The sequence below is a fragment of the Momordica charantia genome, assembly GCF_013281855.1.
Source record: "Momordica charantia cultivar OHB3-1 chromosome 5 unlocalized genomic scaffold, Mcharantia_2.0 BLBB01000005.1, whole genome shotgun sequence".
Lineage (NCBI taxonomy): Eukaryota > Viridiplantae > Streptophyta > Magnoliopsida > Cucurbitales > Cucurbitaceae > Momordica > Momordica charantia.
In genome coordinates this window covers 6,997,915-7,016,466 of record NW_028275163.1, presented here as the reverse complement: position 1 = coordinate 7,016,466, position 18,552 = coordinate 6,997,915, and the positions used below count along the sequence as shown (strand labels likewise).

At 31.7% G+C, this 18,552-nt stretch overlaps 1 protein-coding gene across 4 annotated transcripts; it reads right to left on the bottom strand.

Moving 5' to 3' along the window:
• Positions 1 to 8,644: 8,644 nt before the first annotated feature.
• On the bottom strand, positions 8,645 to 13,791 carry LOC111014714 (Nucleic acid-binding proteins superfamily). 4 transcript variants are annotated; one of them, XM_088124489.1, is made up of 10 exons: positions 13,461 to 13,791; positions 12,493 to 12,652; positions 12,177 to 12,238; positions 11,071 to 11,230; positions 10,872 to 10,992; positions 9,622 to 9,703; positions 9,424 to 9,527; positions 9,188 to 9,266; positions 9,070 to 9,120; positions 8,645 to 8,921 (listed from the first exon to the last, which is right to left on the bottom strand). In XM_088124489.1, exons 1-10 carry the CDS (start codon positions 13,689 to 13,691, stop codon positions 8,874 to 8,876), a joined length of 1,098 nt encoding a protein of 365 aa, XP_087980615.1. In that variant the 5' UTR covers positions 13,692 to 13,791; the 3' UTR covers positions 8,645 to 8,873. The 4 variants fall into 4 exon arrangements, with proteins under 4 accessions (XP_087980615.1, XP_022145209.1, XP_087980616.1 ...); XM_022289517.2 differs by having other exon boundaries at positions 8,645 to 8,957; positions 13,461 to 13,790; XM_088124490.1 differs by lacking the exon at positions 9,070 to 9,120 and having other exon boundaries at positions 8,645 to 8,957.
• Positions 13,792 to 18,552: the final 4,761 nt, after the last annotated feature.

Genomic DNA, 18,552 nt, shown 5'->3' with positions numbered 1-18,552 from the left:
TTTAGCAGCTCCAAACTTTCACTCTTCTGCCAGTTCCAAACTTTCCTTTTGGATGCATTGATTCATTCCTATTCACAAAATCAGTCTTGTTCCAAGCGTTAGAATTGGAATATGTGTTAGCTTTAGATGTGTACCTTTTTTAATACTCTTTGTCTTCCATCAATTGATCTTCAATTTTGACAGCATAATGGTACATGTATCTTCTAGGTAAGTGGATTTCTATCAACCAGCATGAGCAATTTTCCGATTCAAACCTCCAAGAAATCTAGATATGGTGTCTTCCTCTTCTTCTCGGATTTGGTTTTTAGCATTAAGGTCTCCATCTCTTGATAATACTCCAGCAACACTTTTCATTCCCTGCCTTAAAGCTTGCAGTTTAGTTTTCAAATCTCTTTCATAGTGTTTTGGAACGTACCTCCTTCTCATGACTTCTTTGAGTTCTTCTCAAGTGTCTAATGGATCCTCCTCCTTCCTTCTTCTTTCTGATTTGAGATTTTGATACCATTCACCGGCATGATTGGTGAATTTAGCAATGGCGAGTCTCATCTTCGTATTCTCACTATATGTATAGCAATCAAACACATGTTCTATCTTCCTTTCCCATTGCAAGTAAGCATCGAGGTCCGCCGTTCCACTAAAGGGTAGAATTTTGAGTTTAACTCTGCATCCCTATTTTCATTTAATCTTTCAAATCTTCTAGGTTGCATAACGTTGGCAAAGTTATTTCGTCCTATTCCTCTTCCATTTCTTCTTCCTCCAACTTGTCTTTCTTGTTCAGCAAAGTCAAACGCATCATCTTCTTGTAAGGCTTGTTCTTCTCTTTGTTGTTGCGCTCTCATTTCTTGTCTATCTTCCATCATCATTTCCATCATACCTTGAATTGCTTGAAGAATAGCCATATTAGGATCTTGTGGTACTCCATCCTATGCCATTTTGTTTGGAATAATAATAATAATAATAATAATAATAATAATAATAATAATAATAATGACCTTTCCACTCTTCTCACAAATATTTCTCACTCAAGGAAAGACATGTTTATCACTCAAAAGGTAGGCTTTTGGTACTAGGTCAAAACATGTAAGGGTTGACTTAAAATTTGGTGCAATCTTGCTTAAGGCTTGATATAACCAATAAAAGGAATAACTTTCACAAACTAAGACTTAGAGTGACTCAATCTTAGAACCAGCAACTTAAAATTTGAACGAAACACAATACAGTGATGAAAACTTTTCCTGTGATTCGGATCTTCGAATGTTTTTTTTTCTAGTATTTTCTTTCTTTTGCTACTGATTTTCTTTTTCTTTTCTTTTGCTACTGTTTTTTTTCTTATGAGTTTTTTTTTTTATCCGAGAGCAAAATACACGAATTGCAAGGCAAGTTGTAGTATGCCTTATGACACTTTGTAAGAAACTTTCGAAAAAAAATGACAGAAAATAAAGTAAAGATATTTCACCTCTAGAGCCGGTCAAAGGATGTCGACCAATACTCTAATACCAAATGATAAGCGCCAAGGTTGCTCGGGTTTACAAAGCTAGAGATGCTTCTAGGATCCTTACAAACATTCAGTACAAAAGAGACTAACTTACTGAATGATTCCAACCAAGAGTAAGGTTAGAAGATGAATCACTCTTAGATCACACTTAGAATCTATGATGGTTACTCCTAGATCCTAGATGACTCACTCAAGAATTAGCTTGATCAAGACTAATCCAATGAATCGGTTTAACATCAAACCTAAAACAAAGTTTGAAAGAGACAACACCAAATGCGTTAAGGAACAAAAGTTCTTGATTTCAACATGAATCAATGTGTCAAAACAAGGTGATTACAAGCCTTTAAATAGGTTAAGGGTTGTTCAACAAAGGAATACCAAAAGTTCTTCAAAATCCTACTTAATGCAAATTGAAAAAAATAAGGCATGCAAATTAAAACTTGATTGCACATCAATCTAGACTCTTAAATGTGGATCAGAAAAACGTAGTCATGCTTCAAATCGTCTTATCTATTTGTAGGAGGCGCTTCACATTTGGATATGGTTTGACAACTTTTGACTTCACAAACTCCCAAGAGGTGCAATCTGCAAAGCCACCTGTTCACAAATTTGCACACTTTTTTTGTCCTCCGTACCATCTCTCAAAATAGACAACTTTCCTCATGACAATTTGCTCAATTCTCTTCTTGACTCATTGAAGTAACATTGTAAAGAATTTTGGCTTAAAAAATCTTCATCTCCTTGTGTGTATTAGCTAACCTTTGAAGATATAATATGAAAGCATCTTGAATCTTCTTTGCTTTGCTTCTTGTGATTGCTCCCTCAGGTACATTCAATGGATCAGTGGTTGGATTTGCATCAACTACAATGGCCCTCTTACAGGTGAGAACCAACCCGATCGACTCTCTTTTTGTCCTAGGCTAAAGAGAAACTCACGATCCTCTTTACTGGTTCAGGATCCAACCAATTGACTTTTCTCACAACTCAAGGTGTACCAACACCTTAATATAAAACCCAATTTGAAAATAAATAATGTAAAAACACAACTGGGTTACACAAGATTTTGCACCAAAGTAATAGCTAAAAAGCTACACTCTAATTTATCTCTCACAAAGAATGAACAAGTTATGTGTAGGAGGGAATGAAAACTTTGCAAAAAGTTGAGAGAAGAATTTGAAGAGAGAAAGATTTCGCTTTGATAATTGGTGTGTGGAGAAGGATGAATTTCGAGGCTTTAAATAGAGTTTCGTGGATGAAACTTGGCCATTGGATTTAGGGCAACAAATGATGCACGATGTAGATTAAGAGGTGCAGTAAGGAAATTAAATAAAAAGGATTTTGGAGAATGGGAGAAATTTGTGGAAATTGAAATCAAATTCATGGAAATTGAAATGATTGTAAAGATTGAGAGTGATCAAGGAGATTGAGAGAAATTTGTGGAAATGGATTTGTAGAAATTGAAAGTGCCACGTGTTGTCTTCTCATTTGTTTGAATGTTGGATTGGATGTCATAAGTAAGTCATCTTGATGTTACATGTCAACTTCTAAGTGGTCCACTTATCCATGTCATCCATCACGTAGGATTTGTCCACTTGTCCATATCACTCGCCATGTATGATTTTTCTCTTGACTAGTTTTGACCAACTTCTTCGTTTGAACTCTGATTTGAGTGATTCGAAAGGTGTTGATTTTGTCTTTTCAACCTCTATGTTGTAGACACTTTGAAACACTCAAATTGTTAGTTTATACTTGGTTTGTGATCATCAAAATATTTGATTTGATTGAAACCTTAACTAACAACTTTGGCCTCAAACAGATTAATTAATTCTTATCACCCCACTTAAAATAATTTCATTTTAGACTCGAGGTTTTACTTTCTTACGATTTATGTCTACAAATAAAATTATTATCGGCACATTTACCCTTCACCAACCCATTCATAATTATAGTTGGAAGAAACTACCATTTTGCCTCTATAATTATCTCCTTTCTTGAAACTTACCAACCATCTTTCTGTCATTGTCAAAGCGAGCATAGCTCAGCAGTAATTGACACATATCTCTGACCAAGAGGTAACAAGTTTGAAACCCCACCCCACATGTTGTACTAAAAAAATCTTTTTGTCATTTCATACGGGCTAAATCTTTCTATTCTCGAGACTACAAGATATCTTGTTGCCTAGGATATGAACTAGCACTCGAGAGAATCACTTGAAAACTTAACCGATATGAAATGGTGCTACAATTTGCACTTTTCTTAATTAGAAAGTTGTAAGTTGATAGCGCACTTTGAGTAATATTTTATGACATTAATATTAGAATTATTTGTTACTTTTCATTTATTCATGACATACTTACACACGCATAAGATAAATTTTGCAAGAATGAAGTGTCAGGAGGAAACGAGACATAATTGGATCAAATTGAGAGAAAAATTAAAGTCAAAGTGACTAAGGATGAATACACAAGAAGGATTGGAGCCTAAAATCAGAGGAGATAGCATTGAGATGCTATACATAGTGCTCAACGTCCAACAATACAAATTTAAAGTGTCTTTGAAAAATATGTCATAGCATCTCAACGTTGTGTAGCATCTCAACGCTGTTAACAGCGTCTCAATGTTATGGCCTATAGTGTCCCAACCCTGTTTATTATGTCTCTTGTCGCGATTTTTTTTTTTTTTTGGTGAGAATATGATTTTCCGGCCACCGAAAGAATGAATTTTAGAGAGGTTTTTTGGCAGTTTGCCTTTTTGGCCAATTTGAAAGGCAATGAGACCATTAAAGAATTGAGAAAAGAGATGTTCAAGACTCAGGATCGTTGAGGTCACTTCGAGGATGGACAATTGACACACCGAACTTAGTTTCTTCTCCCTTCCCTTGATTTTTCTAGTTTTGTTATGGATCTTTTATTAGGATGTTGTTGTTTTAGATTGAATATAAGTAGCTAAACTTATTTTCTCATGTATTGATGTAACCATTGAACTTTATGGATTGATTGTTTGATTCTCTTGATTGGATGCATTTGAATATTCTATTTATATTTCTCCATACTTAATGCTTTTAATCTACTAGTCATTGATTGATTGATATTAAACTTAAAATCTTAGGCTCGAGAGAGGTATTTCAGAGTTAGAATTGGGATGCAAAATAAAGGGATTTTAAGATATCGAGAGATTTAGGGTGCATTTGGTTGGTAATCAGTAAACAAAAATCTGAAAACAAGAGATTCAACAAAAACTAGAGTTTTATTTTTTGTTTTCAGATATATGTTTGGTAGCAGATTTTTTTTTTTTTTTTTAAGAAATGTTTGGTAACAGATTTGGTAATTGAATCTCAAGTTTAAAAAATTGTTGGATGTGTTTTAGTAATATATTTGTAAACTAGAAGTAATTACAAACTAAATATTTCGTTTAATCTAAAATTATATTAATTAATTTATTAACATTTTTAATGTATTTTGTATAATTATTATTTTACAACGTTATATAATTTAGAATAGATTATATTTTATAATATATTTATCAATGTTTTTATCTTTTTTAATCTAATTCTGCATCTTAAAAATTTCAAATTCTAAATGTAAAAACACTGAAAACATTAAAAAAAAAATCATTTTCAAAATTTCTACAGTTTGAATCACAGAATTCGAAAACAGTTTTCAAAAGCGAATCTCCCAAATCTTGTCAAACGCCGTATTCACTTAATGTGAAAACAAGATACAAATTTCAAATTTCTAACCAAAAAGACCTTTAGAAGTATTTTAGAGGTGGTTAAAAGACATAGTAGTTAAAGCATTGGCTTGTTATTGAAACTATATAGGAATATTGGTTTATTAGAAAGGAAAATTAACTTTGCGCGAGGTATAGAGGCAGATTTGAGAGTTTTGGCCTGTAAAATTAATAGTTGTGAAATCAATTTCCCAGACTTTTCTTCCCGTTGATTTTCTTTTCATTCTTCTGTGGTAATTAATTTTTTTTTTTATTTATTCCTTCATTAAGATTTGATTCACTAAATAAAACTTAGCGATTGTATCTTTGGTACTTGAATTCTTACGTGATACACTTTTGATCAAATTTGACGTTTGAATTCGAAACTTGTTCGAATTGGATCCTTTCAAGGGAACTAAAAATCCAATTTAGAGGACGATATCAATAAATTGTTGAATTTTAATATGGGATAGAAAATGAATTTTGAAGAAACTTATTAACATATACGTTGTGGATATATCTCTTTAAAGTTTGTCTTTGAATTGAGAAATTTATTACATAACAATTTCTTTATTTACTTCATTTATCGTTTTTTCTTTCATTTTGTATTAAAATTACAAAGTAAAATATTTGTAACTTTATATGTGTTAAAGTTAAATATGTAACATATGTTTAGACAACAATATTAAATTAAAGGGCCGTTTCTTTAACTTATTATGTTTCTTTCTTTTCTCTTTTTGAGTTTAATAATTATGAAGGTGGAGATAGAACCGCAAGTATTTTATCCACTCAACTATATTTGGATTAAATACCTATAATATAAAAATAGAGGTTTAGGCAAAGTTAGTAATAAAAAAAATAAAATATTATGAGAGGATGAAGGTTTTGGCGCATGCGGAAAGGATGAGTGATTAGTGATTATAGCAGAACTGACATATGGGGAATTATATTTTAAGCCTTTATTTTGTAGCAATCATTAGACTAAGTATAATATATTAATTATGTATTTATTCCTTTAATCATTATTAAAAAAAGAAGTAAAAATAAATAATCATTATTAAAAAAAATTCAGCTTTGACGTGCTTTTATATAGAGATATATATATATATATATTTTTGATATAGTACGGTTTGTTAGGTATTTAAATATTGGGGCCTTCTCTTTGTAATCTAGTTTATGGTATTTTATTTTATTAATTAGTTACTGTGGTTAATTTTATTTCACCTCTTCTCACGATTAATAGTGTGTTTGGGAGTAATTGTAGAATGAATGGTTTTGAAAAGAATAAAGTTTGTTTGTGGGGATTTCTGATTTGGCTCAAAAACTGGTATGATTCTCAGTATGGATGAGCTTGTAAAGCGAGCTCGATGAGAAAAGACTCGTTCAAAGAAAGTGAACAGTCTGACGTTCAAGTAAGTGAGAGTCCGATCTAGGGTCTCAAGCCGACATTTAGATTGCATACATAGGTTCAGAATGTTGCTTCTATTTATAGGTTGTCAAGTGATAGCAACATCCGACTATTTAGTTGTGCTGCAAGGCATTAGTTAAGAATGGACTGTCAGGTGTTCCTTCAAGTCGGAGCATGACATTACCTTCGACCAAGTATAGTTTGACCGAGTTTACAAGTCACACTTTGGTCGAGCTTCAAGATCGGTCACATCATATCTCTTAGGTTCCGAGGAAAGATTTTATGACACCGATCTTTTCTAGCTCTCCACGTGACAAACCCATTTTACCTCCAACAATGTTTGATCCTATTTTTCACGTGAGAGTGCCCTCCCTCTTGGGTCATTAAGAGCCCATTTGGTAACATTTCGATTTCTTATTTATGTTGTTTCATTTGTTATAAAGAAGAATAGAATTGCATAGACTCTAACATTTATATAATTTTGAGAATGTTTCAAAATAAATAAGAAACAAGAAACATAAATAGTTACCAAGTGGTTAGGTTTCTTAATAAAATTGGAAACAAGAAACGGTAACGTTACTAAAAGAGCCCTAATTTTCTAAATTTGAAAATTTGAAACGTTATTTAACTCAAGGTTAATTTTATGAAACATACTATAACTTGAAAATACTAATTTCCCCATTTACAAGTTTGTTCCTATAATTTAAAAAAGTATGTCAAAGGCAATGAAAATGGATGCTACTTATGTAGTTAAAATAGGTTTGCCAGACAAAAAAATGTTGCCTTATCCTTTGGAAAAAGAAATATAGTTTTATTACGTACCTACTCTTTTTAAGTTTTTGCTTTAATTTAATGATGCTTACAATTTCTTTCCTTTTTCTCTTTTTTTTTTTTGAAAAAATAAAGGTTTACAATTTATTATTGCATATAGGTAACAGATAAAATTTAATTATAATATATCATTGTAGGATAAAGCAATTATTTAATTATTTGAAAATAAAAAGTATAAAAATTGGTAATAAATAAAATCTAATTATAATATCGATTAAATTAGACAAAAGAAATATTTAATTATTCGAAAAATAAAACTTCAAATAAAAATAAAATAAGCAAACATTATTTGAAAATAAAAAAGGAGATATAAAATTGTTCCAATGTAAAGTTTATTGGTTCGAAGGAAGTGAAATAACAGTCGGAATAAGAAGAGAAAAAAGAAAGTAGAGATGTCCAAAAAAAATTTAAATAACAGTGAAAAAAAAAGATAAATAAACAAATAAGGAAGATAAATAATCCCATTGAAACAATGGTATTGGTAATTAGCTAGTAAGAGAGAAAATGATTTTTTTATTTTTTATTTTTTAAATAATTTAGAAACAGAAGATGGTTTTGACTTCAAAAGATGTGGACTACACTGGTATAAATATGTTTTAATGGAGCTATGGAAAATTTCCCCTATTTTACCTTAAACATTTAGAGTTTAAAATAAGTTTAGAAAAAAAAATTACATCACTTTAAATTATATTTATTTTTAGTTGATGAAATGTTCATGTTGTTGGGAGCTGGCTATGCCTTTGGCTTTGAGCTATATATTGTGCCAAGTGGATGAGCAAAATTTTCCCCTAAAATTTACACATAATTTCCACTCCAAGAAGTTTGGTGTAACTTTTCAATCAAAATAATAACTTGAAATTATACTCGAATTCATGATACTGAATTCATATGATTCATCAAACCCCATAACGTCACGTTATAAATTTTATATATAATCTACATGAGTTTAGTTCAACAATTCAGGCATCTTCCTTCTACTCTAGAAGCCGGAGATTCAATCTCTCGTCCCCACATTTATTGTACTAAAAAAAGAGTAATAAATAATCTTCATACATATTGATAAATTGTTAGATTGGATTTCTGTTATTTTTCAGTAACAATAGCAATGTTTGCTAAGCTTTAATCTATAGATATAAATGATAATGCAACTTTTAGAGGTATAAGAATCAAATTGAAACTAATTTACATGTGTTTCAATTCAATGGAACACAAAAATGATACTATTATATTGAATATGGAAAACAAAGACTAAATCTTCCAAGCAGAACGCTGTCAGACAACAATCGAGCGTTCATGCTTACAAGATCCTTGGCAAATTAGAATAGATGAACAGACCAAACAAAATATACATCTTACTGGAAACAATTGAATTGACAGCATCTTCTTTACAGACATCATCATACAAAATCGAACACGAACTCCGGATTCAAATCACGGGACACGCTCCAATACGTGCTGCAATGCCATTTTTATACCTTCCTGATCAAGCGATGTCGTCAGTTGTATTTCTTGAACCTATATTCACCATACAGTTAATGGATTACTATCTGTCTGCGTGTGCGTGTGCGCGTGAGTGTGAGTGTGCACATGCGTGTGTGTGCAGGGAGAAGGAGGGAGGGAGAACTACCTGCCTACCGGCACGAGCAAGAAGAATGAACTTCTTTTCAACGGGAGGAGCCTAAAGTAAGATGAGAGAAATTGAAGCAAGTGACTAAACTCCACATAATAGGAACAAAACAACTTACATTTGATAGCCAAAGCTGTAGATCTTGTGAAACCACCCGCTTCTCAAATCCTTGTCGGTTGACACGAACATCTTCTATACTGATATTCAAACTAGCAAAAGTAAGATCATACTGCTAACTCAAGGTCAAGATAACATGAAAGGACAAAGCAGACATTATTTTCGTTCCAGCAATTCTAGCTTTTAACATTTTCAGAAATAAACCTTAATATCTGAAGCTAAAAAAAAGTAACATACCCATCTTCCTGCAGTAGCTCTTCAAATATTGTTTCAAGTCCAGGAAGTGGTATAATTTCGCTATCACTTCTAGGTCCGAAAGAATCAGGTTCAGCAGAACCATCCTGTTAATTATGACGTTCGTATAGCTAAAGCTCAATTAGGAGATGCGAGTAGTTGAAAAGGTTGATTATAAGCGTAAAACAATGTTTCACCAACCTGCGGTATTACTTTGTCCAGCGTTTCCAACAGTGGATCTTCCTCCAGTTGTTTAATTGACAGTGTGATCCTGGACTTTTCCCTGCATATATCAATAAGTAAGACTCAGAATGGCAGTCCTGAAATACAGGGGCATTCGCAGAGAGTAAAAGTTTGAGACGATATAATTTACCAAATGTATCACTTATTTTTCCTTGTTTTCATTTTCTTAACCTTTTGCAACAAATAATGAAATCAAGAATCAATTGATTGCCTTTGGCAAGATTCCATAATCAGAGTAAAATATATTGTATCTCAATGAAAAAGAAAAAGCAGCAATCTGATTCGTAACAAAATGGGGCAGGATTTTTTGAGACTCCGCAGCTCTCCTTGAGACTTCTCTAGTTTCCCACTTTCTGCATTTTCACTCTTCCCTTATATATGACCGCTCCCCCAGCTTACTTCCCAACTAACTTCCCTCTTTAACATTACCACACCCCTGCCCCCTAACTAAGTTTATGAGGTTGATGCAAACGAAGATAAAACTACCATTTAACACATTTCAGCCCCACTTGCAGCCTCTCTCCCCTTCCTTACAAAGGTCAAGCATCCTATCACAAACATAGAAGAACCGAGTGTTAACCGCTTCTCTCCTTTCCTCTACTCATCAGCAAGTTTGGTACAATATCTATATCTTTCCCTTGCTAAAGCACTGAAAACAACGGTAAGAGCTGTAACTAACCAACAAACAAACTTAGGTTGAATGAGCTTCAGCTTATCATCTGCACCACATCACAACACTCAGATTGTATAACTGTCAATAATTGGACAAATAAGTACCGGGAATTAGAGCTTTGCGCCCCTATACCTAGAGGCACCTGTGCTCGCCCCAAGACCCAGACCTGATAGACATCAAGGATTTTTTATATTAGGCTCACCCGAAGGTTCGAACCTGAGACCTCTAAGTCAATATGACCAAGAGACGCTAAGCCCTTGCCAACTGGGCTGCCCCTTAGGGGCGATAATAACATAATATTTTTTTTAATTAAGAAACCAACCATTTCATTTATTAAATGAAATATAAATTAAACCTAACGATCAACTTGGAACATAAATATGAAATAAGATATAAATTGAAATAATAGTAGTGAACAAGTGTTTGAAATCAAGAGTTAAGTATTTGTAATTCAGTGTATTTTCTATAACAAATAACAGATTTTCCTAGAAGGTGGAAATTAGCTGGCAACAAAAAGGAACCTGAGAGAACTTGCCTATCAACATTAATAACTTTCACCCTCACTTCGTCACCCTCACTCAAGATGTCTCTTACATCCTGAACTAGATCCCATGAAACTTCTGATACGTGTACTAGCCCGGTAAGATGATAAAGACCTGCAGAATTGTGGAAGATAAGTGGCAACTGATCTCTAAATACATCAGCAAATAAGACTTACAAAGAAAGAACACTACCATCAGAGAAACGTAAATGTACAAAGGCACCATAATCCTCCACAGAACCAACTCGAGCATCATAAACCTCTCCCACACTAACTTGCTCAGAAAACTTTGACCACGCAGCTTCTTTCTCTGAAAATATCAATTTTTTGTTTCTCTCATCTGCTTGGATAATCTAGAAAGCAAGCAATCCATGTTCAGAAAGTAAGATAGGCTTAAACGCATCCTACACCTAAATATTCCAAAAGCAGAGATGGTTAAATTATAAATGTGAATATGAATGAGTGAAGGTACTAACCCATGCAAATGGAAGAGACTCCTAACTTGTTCCTCATTGCTATCATAACTACTAAATTTACATTATTCTCTATTCTACTTGATGAATAAAAGCGATATGGTACAGCTCTCCATATGATCCACGTATTTACTTCACTGACCAATTATTATACAAATAAAATTTATTTTGAACCTGAATTGGATTGGTTAAAATTACAATTTCATCAGATTTAAGACCTATGAAGCACAAACGTAAAATCATAAAGTTCTCAGTCCAAAGTGCACCTGATGGTACAAAAATGGTACAAAAATGTTTCTCCAAGTCTGTGTCTTTTCAATATAACTTTAAATAAATTATAGATTATAAATTTGGGTTTGTCCAGTGGATTTTTAATATATTTAGGTCAACCCAACTGGTAGTGGGAACTAATTTATTTTAGGTAAAAAAAAAATCATGCCCTAAAAATGTCATTAACGTGTTGCTAGAATGTCACCACATTCCCCAATAACTCAAATAATTAAAGAATAAAAAATAAAATTTGAAAACTTATTTTGGTGTGTCGGATCCGTGTTTGGCATGTGACCAAACGTGTTCCTGTCTGGACACATAAACTACTAGAAACAGAGGGTCCATGCTTCATAGTTTAAGACCAATCTGTATTCGGTTACATCCTTTACCAATTAAATTTTCCAAAACTTATTTCTTTGACTTTTAAGGCGTTTCTTTCTCTCAGCAATAAACCATTGGGAATGGAACAGATAACACAAGTCTTCAGTTTACCAGAAGCAAAGATTTCAAATATTTAAATGATTAAAATAACAGAAAATTTATAGAAGCTAATTACCTTCACTGGTACAATCGAACCAAGTAAGCTTTTTGCAATATCTTGGATACTTTTGTATGGTTCTGTAAGAAATTCAGAAGGGAAGGGAAGGGGAAAGCATGTTAGAAATTCAAGTCATTATTGGGTAAAAAGTAGGCTTGACCAAGGAAGAACCATTAAGTAAAAAAGAAAGGATAATTATCCAAATAATCTTATGTCGGAACCAGCATTTTCTTCCATTATATGATGAAATAAAAGTCAAATATGACACGTTATCAGGGCAAGTTTATGGCAAAGTTCATATAACATAGCACAAAGGATTAAGGAAACGTTTTACCTTTACAAGAATGAGATGGGCTCAATTGAGGGAATGGAAGAAAGCCAACTAGAGAATGAAATCTGACAAGTAAACCTCCAGCATTTGAACCTTCAATCCTACCCTCATAGATAAATCCACTATCAAGGTATTCCCTCGCTGCCTTCCAATCCTCAGATCTCTACTTCTTTGCAGAAACCAAGTATTAGATTATAAGAGTTTAACAAAAGCTATATACAATCAGGCTAAAAACTTTTCATGGGAAAGGTTGAATTGGTTAATCAGCTGCATCTATGGTCATGATAGAAACCAAACTAGAAATGTATTGAAATATAACAAAATATAAGAACTACAACAAGTAATTCGAGATACTTGGACCCTCCCCTCTCTTGAGTATTCTTGCTCAAGACTAAATCATACTCACTAAAGTACCTACCTTCATTCTTTCCCCCTCACATTATTTATAACCAAACTCCCTAACCCAATTACTAATATACCCTTAATACCCTAATAATATCCCAACCTATCCTAATAGCAATCCTACCAGGTCACTCCTGGATCTTGGCAAATGGCAACACAAAGAAGGAACTTACAGAAAACAACAAATTAAGATGATGAAATGCAGCACTTCTCTTCTACCATATTTCCTTTTCGATTGTGTTATATAATGTTTTCGAAGCAGAGTTAGTCATTTTGCTATGCCTATATTTAGTTTCATATGTTAGGTATGCCATAAGCTGAACTGCTCTCCTTCCCCACTACGTCAAACTCTCCCTAAATTCTCCAACCCTAAATCCTTAAAAAACTTACTTCCTAATCCTACCAGAATTCAAATGTTGGCAGCATATTACGCTGCTTAACTTGCCACATAACAGGAAATACTCAAGTCAGGCGTAGAGGAATCCGTTCAATTCAATATATTATTGAACAGCCTAAACTCCGGCCAGTAACTGTTCAATCAGAAAGAAGGGGATGAAGAATGTACTCACCCGAGAACGTGGAAGCGATTCCGGCGAGGCAGGGGAAGTAGTATCAAGAACTCCGGCAATGGGGTCGGGATTTGCGGGGAGGGAGAGTCTGGGGGGGAAGTTGGGAGAGCGTTTAGAGGGGGAGTTGTGGTTGTGGGTGAGAATGGAGGAGGGTGAAGAATCAGTGGAAGCGAAGTGTGAGAGAAAGGAATAAGGGGAGAGAGATCCGAGAGTTGCAGTGCAGATTGGCATGTTGATGATGACGATGACGATGGCAATGGCGGATTGGGCTCCAAATGGAAACTCACCAACTGCTGCAAATCCGATAAGAACCCATCGGATTTTTTCGTGACGGATAAACATACACGTATCGGTATCATTTTTCCCTTTTTTTTCCCTTTTTTTTTTAATGTTTTTTTAATACAATTTTTTTTTTTAAATAGAAGACAGAATTTGAACTCAGGGTCGACGCTATATGTCAATTATGGTTGAGTTATATTCATTTTAATATTTTTTTAATACAATTAGATATGTGAGAGTGGGTCGGAATACATTCTAAAAAATTTGAAATGAAAATTTGAAATGAAATCAATCAAGATAGGAACATTATTAATTTTACGTTATTTACTATAAATTTTTATGTTCTATAATCATGTTTATGATAATTAATAGAATACTATATTACATTCTTCTTTGACCAATTACAAATATATTAACTAAAAAATACTTAATATTATTTTTAATTAGAATAATAATAAAAATTATTTTATTTTATAACAATATCTTTGTTATTAACACATGATAAATCATTGCAAATATGGCAAAAAAAAAAGGAAATAACAAATTTAACACCTGATTTTAGTTATGTAAATATAACAAATTTTTTGGATAAAAGAGAGGTTCAAATAATAAAATGTCAAATTTACCCTCGTAACACTAATATATTACTCGTATAGTACAATTATACATATATATACATGCACTAAGAGATTTATGTCAATTACTGCTGAGCTAAGTTCGTTTTAGCATAATACATCTGCTGCTATTATATGAATTAATTAAATCATTAGGATCACATTAAAGTGTATACAACTGACTCAAATTGCAAAGCAAGCCCTCAAAAGTTTGTTCCAACTTGACCATGTTCACTCTCTCACTTCAACATCAAACAAGCAATCTTTTTCACTATCCCAAGAAATGGAATTTAAAAAAACAAAACTTTTAAACTCCCAAAAATCAAACTCGACCAAATTCATTCCCTTCCCTTCCAAACTCAGTTATCTTTCCTATCTATAAATCAGATCCTGTATCCCCACCATTTTCAAACCTCAAAAAGCTTCTCCAGAATTTTCCTTTTTTTTTTTCCAACCTTTTATTGGAGGTGGGTTAGCCATGGCTGAGCTGCAGGTGCACTGTAAATTGGTTCCCAAAACAAAATCTGAGAAGATGAAGAGCCAGAGCCATAGGCTTAGCTCCAAGTGTGGAGCTTTGATGAAGCAGCAGAGAGCCAGAATTTACCTTCTTCGCCGCTGTGCAACCATGTTGCTGTGCTGGTATATTCATGGAGATCACGACTAGAACAACAGCAAATCCTTCCTCTCTTTAATTTCTCTCTCAATTCTCTGCTACAAATTTTCATATTTCAACCAACACTAATAACCCAACCAAAAAAAAAATGATTTTAATGTGCAATTGAAACTTTCAAACATCAAGAACAAGTACATGTGTATTGTTGGTTTTATGTTTTCCTCCAATGTTTTAAAGTTTTTTATTTTTTACTCTCAACCTAGTAATTTTTATTTCAATGGAAGTTACTGATAGAGGGGTTTTTTAAAAGCAAATTAAAAGATTTGAGGAGAAATGAAAACTTTTTAAAAGTTTAAAGATAAAATTGCAACCAATTACATAATGTTAGGGGCATTTTGTGTAATTTAGTGTCAACACTTTCACTACTTTTTAACCAAAAATTAACCATGCATGTGTCTGAAGTTTGATCGACTCAAAAAAAAAAAAAAAAATCCATTTGTGAGTTAGGCAAAGACACTTTGGCCATGGAGATTGGTGACAATATTATATGGTTTGTGTACCAGATTATGTATTTGCTTTTGTTAGTATTATTTTGTTGTCTTTGATCCATAATAAATTGCTTCTTTTCAAGAATAATGGAAAAGGAAAGCAATAATGTTGTGTGATGTTCTGTATCAATTGTGAAACTTTTTTTTAAGGAAAATATCAAAATCTACCCATGTGTGTTGTTTTTACTCTGAAATTTCAATCTCATTAGAATTATCGAGCGAGTTTTTTTTTTCCACATTCAATATGTTAGCATATCGATTCTGATAAGAGCGGTCTTTATTAGCCAACATGAATATAACTTGGTTAAGATATCTATCTCTAAAAAGAAAAATCGTGAATTCGAATTTGTAGGTGAAATTAGATATTTAATTTTTAAAAGCTATCTGCTTTAGATAAAATTAAGCATAAATACAAAATCATTTTCCACTTCTTGGATAATGTTATAACATTTTTTAAGCAAAAGAGAGAAAAATTATATTAAGCAGTGGAAGTTGGGTCAGATTTTAAATATATATTGATATGTTAGACATTTTCTATCAACATGTCCATGTATCTATAAATATCTGTCAATACGTCAGATATTTCCATCAACATGTCCATGTATCTATGGATTCAATATCGACATGAGAGGTAAATCGAAATTTTCATCATAGTACAAAAAACTTCACAATATATCAAACTCAACAAACGACTGATTTCTTAATTTATCTAACTTTTAAGTAATATCCATCAATATTGACATTTTAATGATATTTTCATCGATATTTCTAATGAAATTGAGACCTGCACATTTCCATTGACATCGACATCTAAAACCTTAGTTAAAATATTAAATGTCGATATCGATGGAATTATCAAGGTCTCAATTATGGAAATATTGACAGAAATGTCAATGTCAATGAATAATTCTAGAAATGTTATAAAAATATAAATAAAAAACTCATATATTTAAATTAACAAATAAACATTTCAACCTTTTGAATAAGTTAAAATGAGTAATATTAATACAATGTCTATATTAGTGATATTTTGTTGATTTTGTTTTTTATTTTTTATTTTTTGCAACATTATGGAAATGTCAATTTATTCTCATGTTGATGTCGAACTCGTAGTTACATGGAAACGTGGATGAAAATATCAACAAATATTTACTCCGGTGTAAGGCAAAGGTGGGAAAAAATAAGACCACATGACAAGGAAAATAGTTACTTCTCACAAGTGATGACCAATCATGTCTTCTCCAAGATAATTATTTTAAAAAATAATGAACCTAAAACATTAAATTGGTGATATGAATTCCAAGAATAATTATATTTGTTAGGATCATAATTTTAGGAACATAGAAACACGAAGTATAAATTCCCAATGGAAGTATTTAAAAAAAAAAAAAAAAAAACCGATGGAAGTCAAATTTAACGTTATCACTGGGCCGGCCCAGGTTGAGGCCCAACAAATTCAATAGCCAAGCTTATCATGGCACAGCCCTTTCTTTCTGAATTTTCTTTTGATAATTTTTGTTAATTTTCTTAAGACAAAATTGTTAAAAAAATTTAGTTTTATTTTTTTATTTTTTAGTTCAACTTAGGATGAGGATTTGAACAAATAAAAGTCATATGTATAATGCATGAACAAATTCTACTATATTCAAGTTGGTATGTTTTGTTTTTCTTTTTTTATAAATATATATATATATATATATATATATATATATATATATATATATATATTTTGAGAAAATATTCTTGTATCCTTTTTAAGAGACTTTTATTTTTATATTTAACCTTCTATTTTTTGTATTAACTATAAAGAAGAATATAAGTTTTACTTTTTAAAATATATAAAGTATTGTATATATAAATATGGCTTTAACAGGTCTGATTCAATTTCCAAATTTTATGGGCCTTTAAATCACAAATCCTTTAATAAACTTGAAGTCGTAACTATATACAAGTAAAATTAAAAGTTTAAAGGCGTAATTTAGCCTTAACAAAATTCAAATACTAAATAAATGCAACCATATGAAATTCTATAATTTAATTAAAAATATATATTTATAATAAAATAATAAACTCGGTTTTTCCAAGGCATTCCTAGAACAAATTCAAATTTAGGATTTTAACTATTTGATGGAATTGAATAATTTAAAACTAAAAATTCATAGCCTAAGCAAATACAAGGATAAAAAACCCTAAGAGTGTGTTTTGGCATAAATTTCTAAAGTGATTTTTGGATGAAAATCTCTGCAATGTTTGGTAATAAATAAAAGCAGCTTTAAAAAAAAAAGTTAGATTGCTTTATAAACATCTTTCTAAAAAAAATATTTGAAAATTTTATTTTTCAAAAATTGATTTTGAAATGATTCAACGGGAATTACTTTTAAATCAATTTCAATATAGTATAACCAAACAAATTTAAAAATTAAAATTAATTTTTTAAAAAATGTAACAAAAAACTTGAATGTTTTAATTAAAACTACTTTTTTATAAGAATGTACTTAGAGAGGTGAGTAAAAAGCCATTCACACTGTGTTTATAAGATGTTTCTTTTGGATGAACGCAACAATTAAGAGTCTGTTTGATAATTATTTTACTTTTCTGTTTTTGAAAATTAGGGTTACAAATATTACTTCGGTCTATATTGGTTTCTTTTGTTATCTATTATTTTAAAAGTATTTCAAAATCGAAGTCAAATTCTGAAAAGTAAAAAAGAAAAAATTTAAATTTTTTTTTAAAAATTTGTCTGGAAAGTCTAATGTATTTCTAAGAAATGTGAATAATTGTGAGGAACAAGTATAATAAAAAAAAACGAAAGGATTTCCAAAAATGCCCTGAGTTTTGTGGGAATTCATCAAATACCCTTACCAGGTGTCTCAATGATAATAGCAATAGTGGTTAGGCATATAAATAAATATGAAAACGTGGCTACTTTTGTGAACTAAATTTTAAAAGTGACCTTATTATGATTAATAAAGCTATTCCGTAGGTTCTATATTTTTGTGCATGTTAGGTGATATATTTTAATTGGTTCAACACATTTT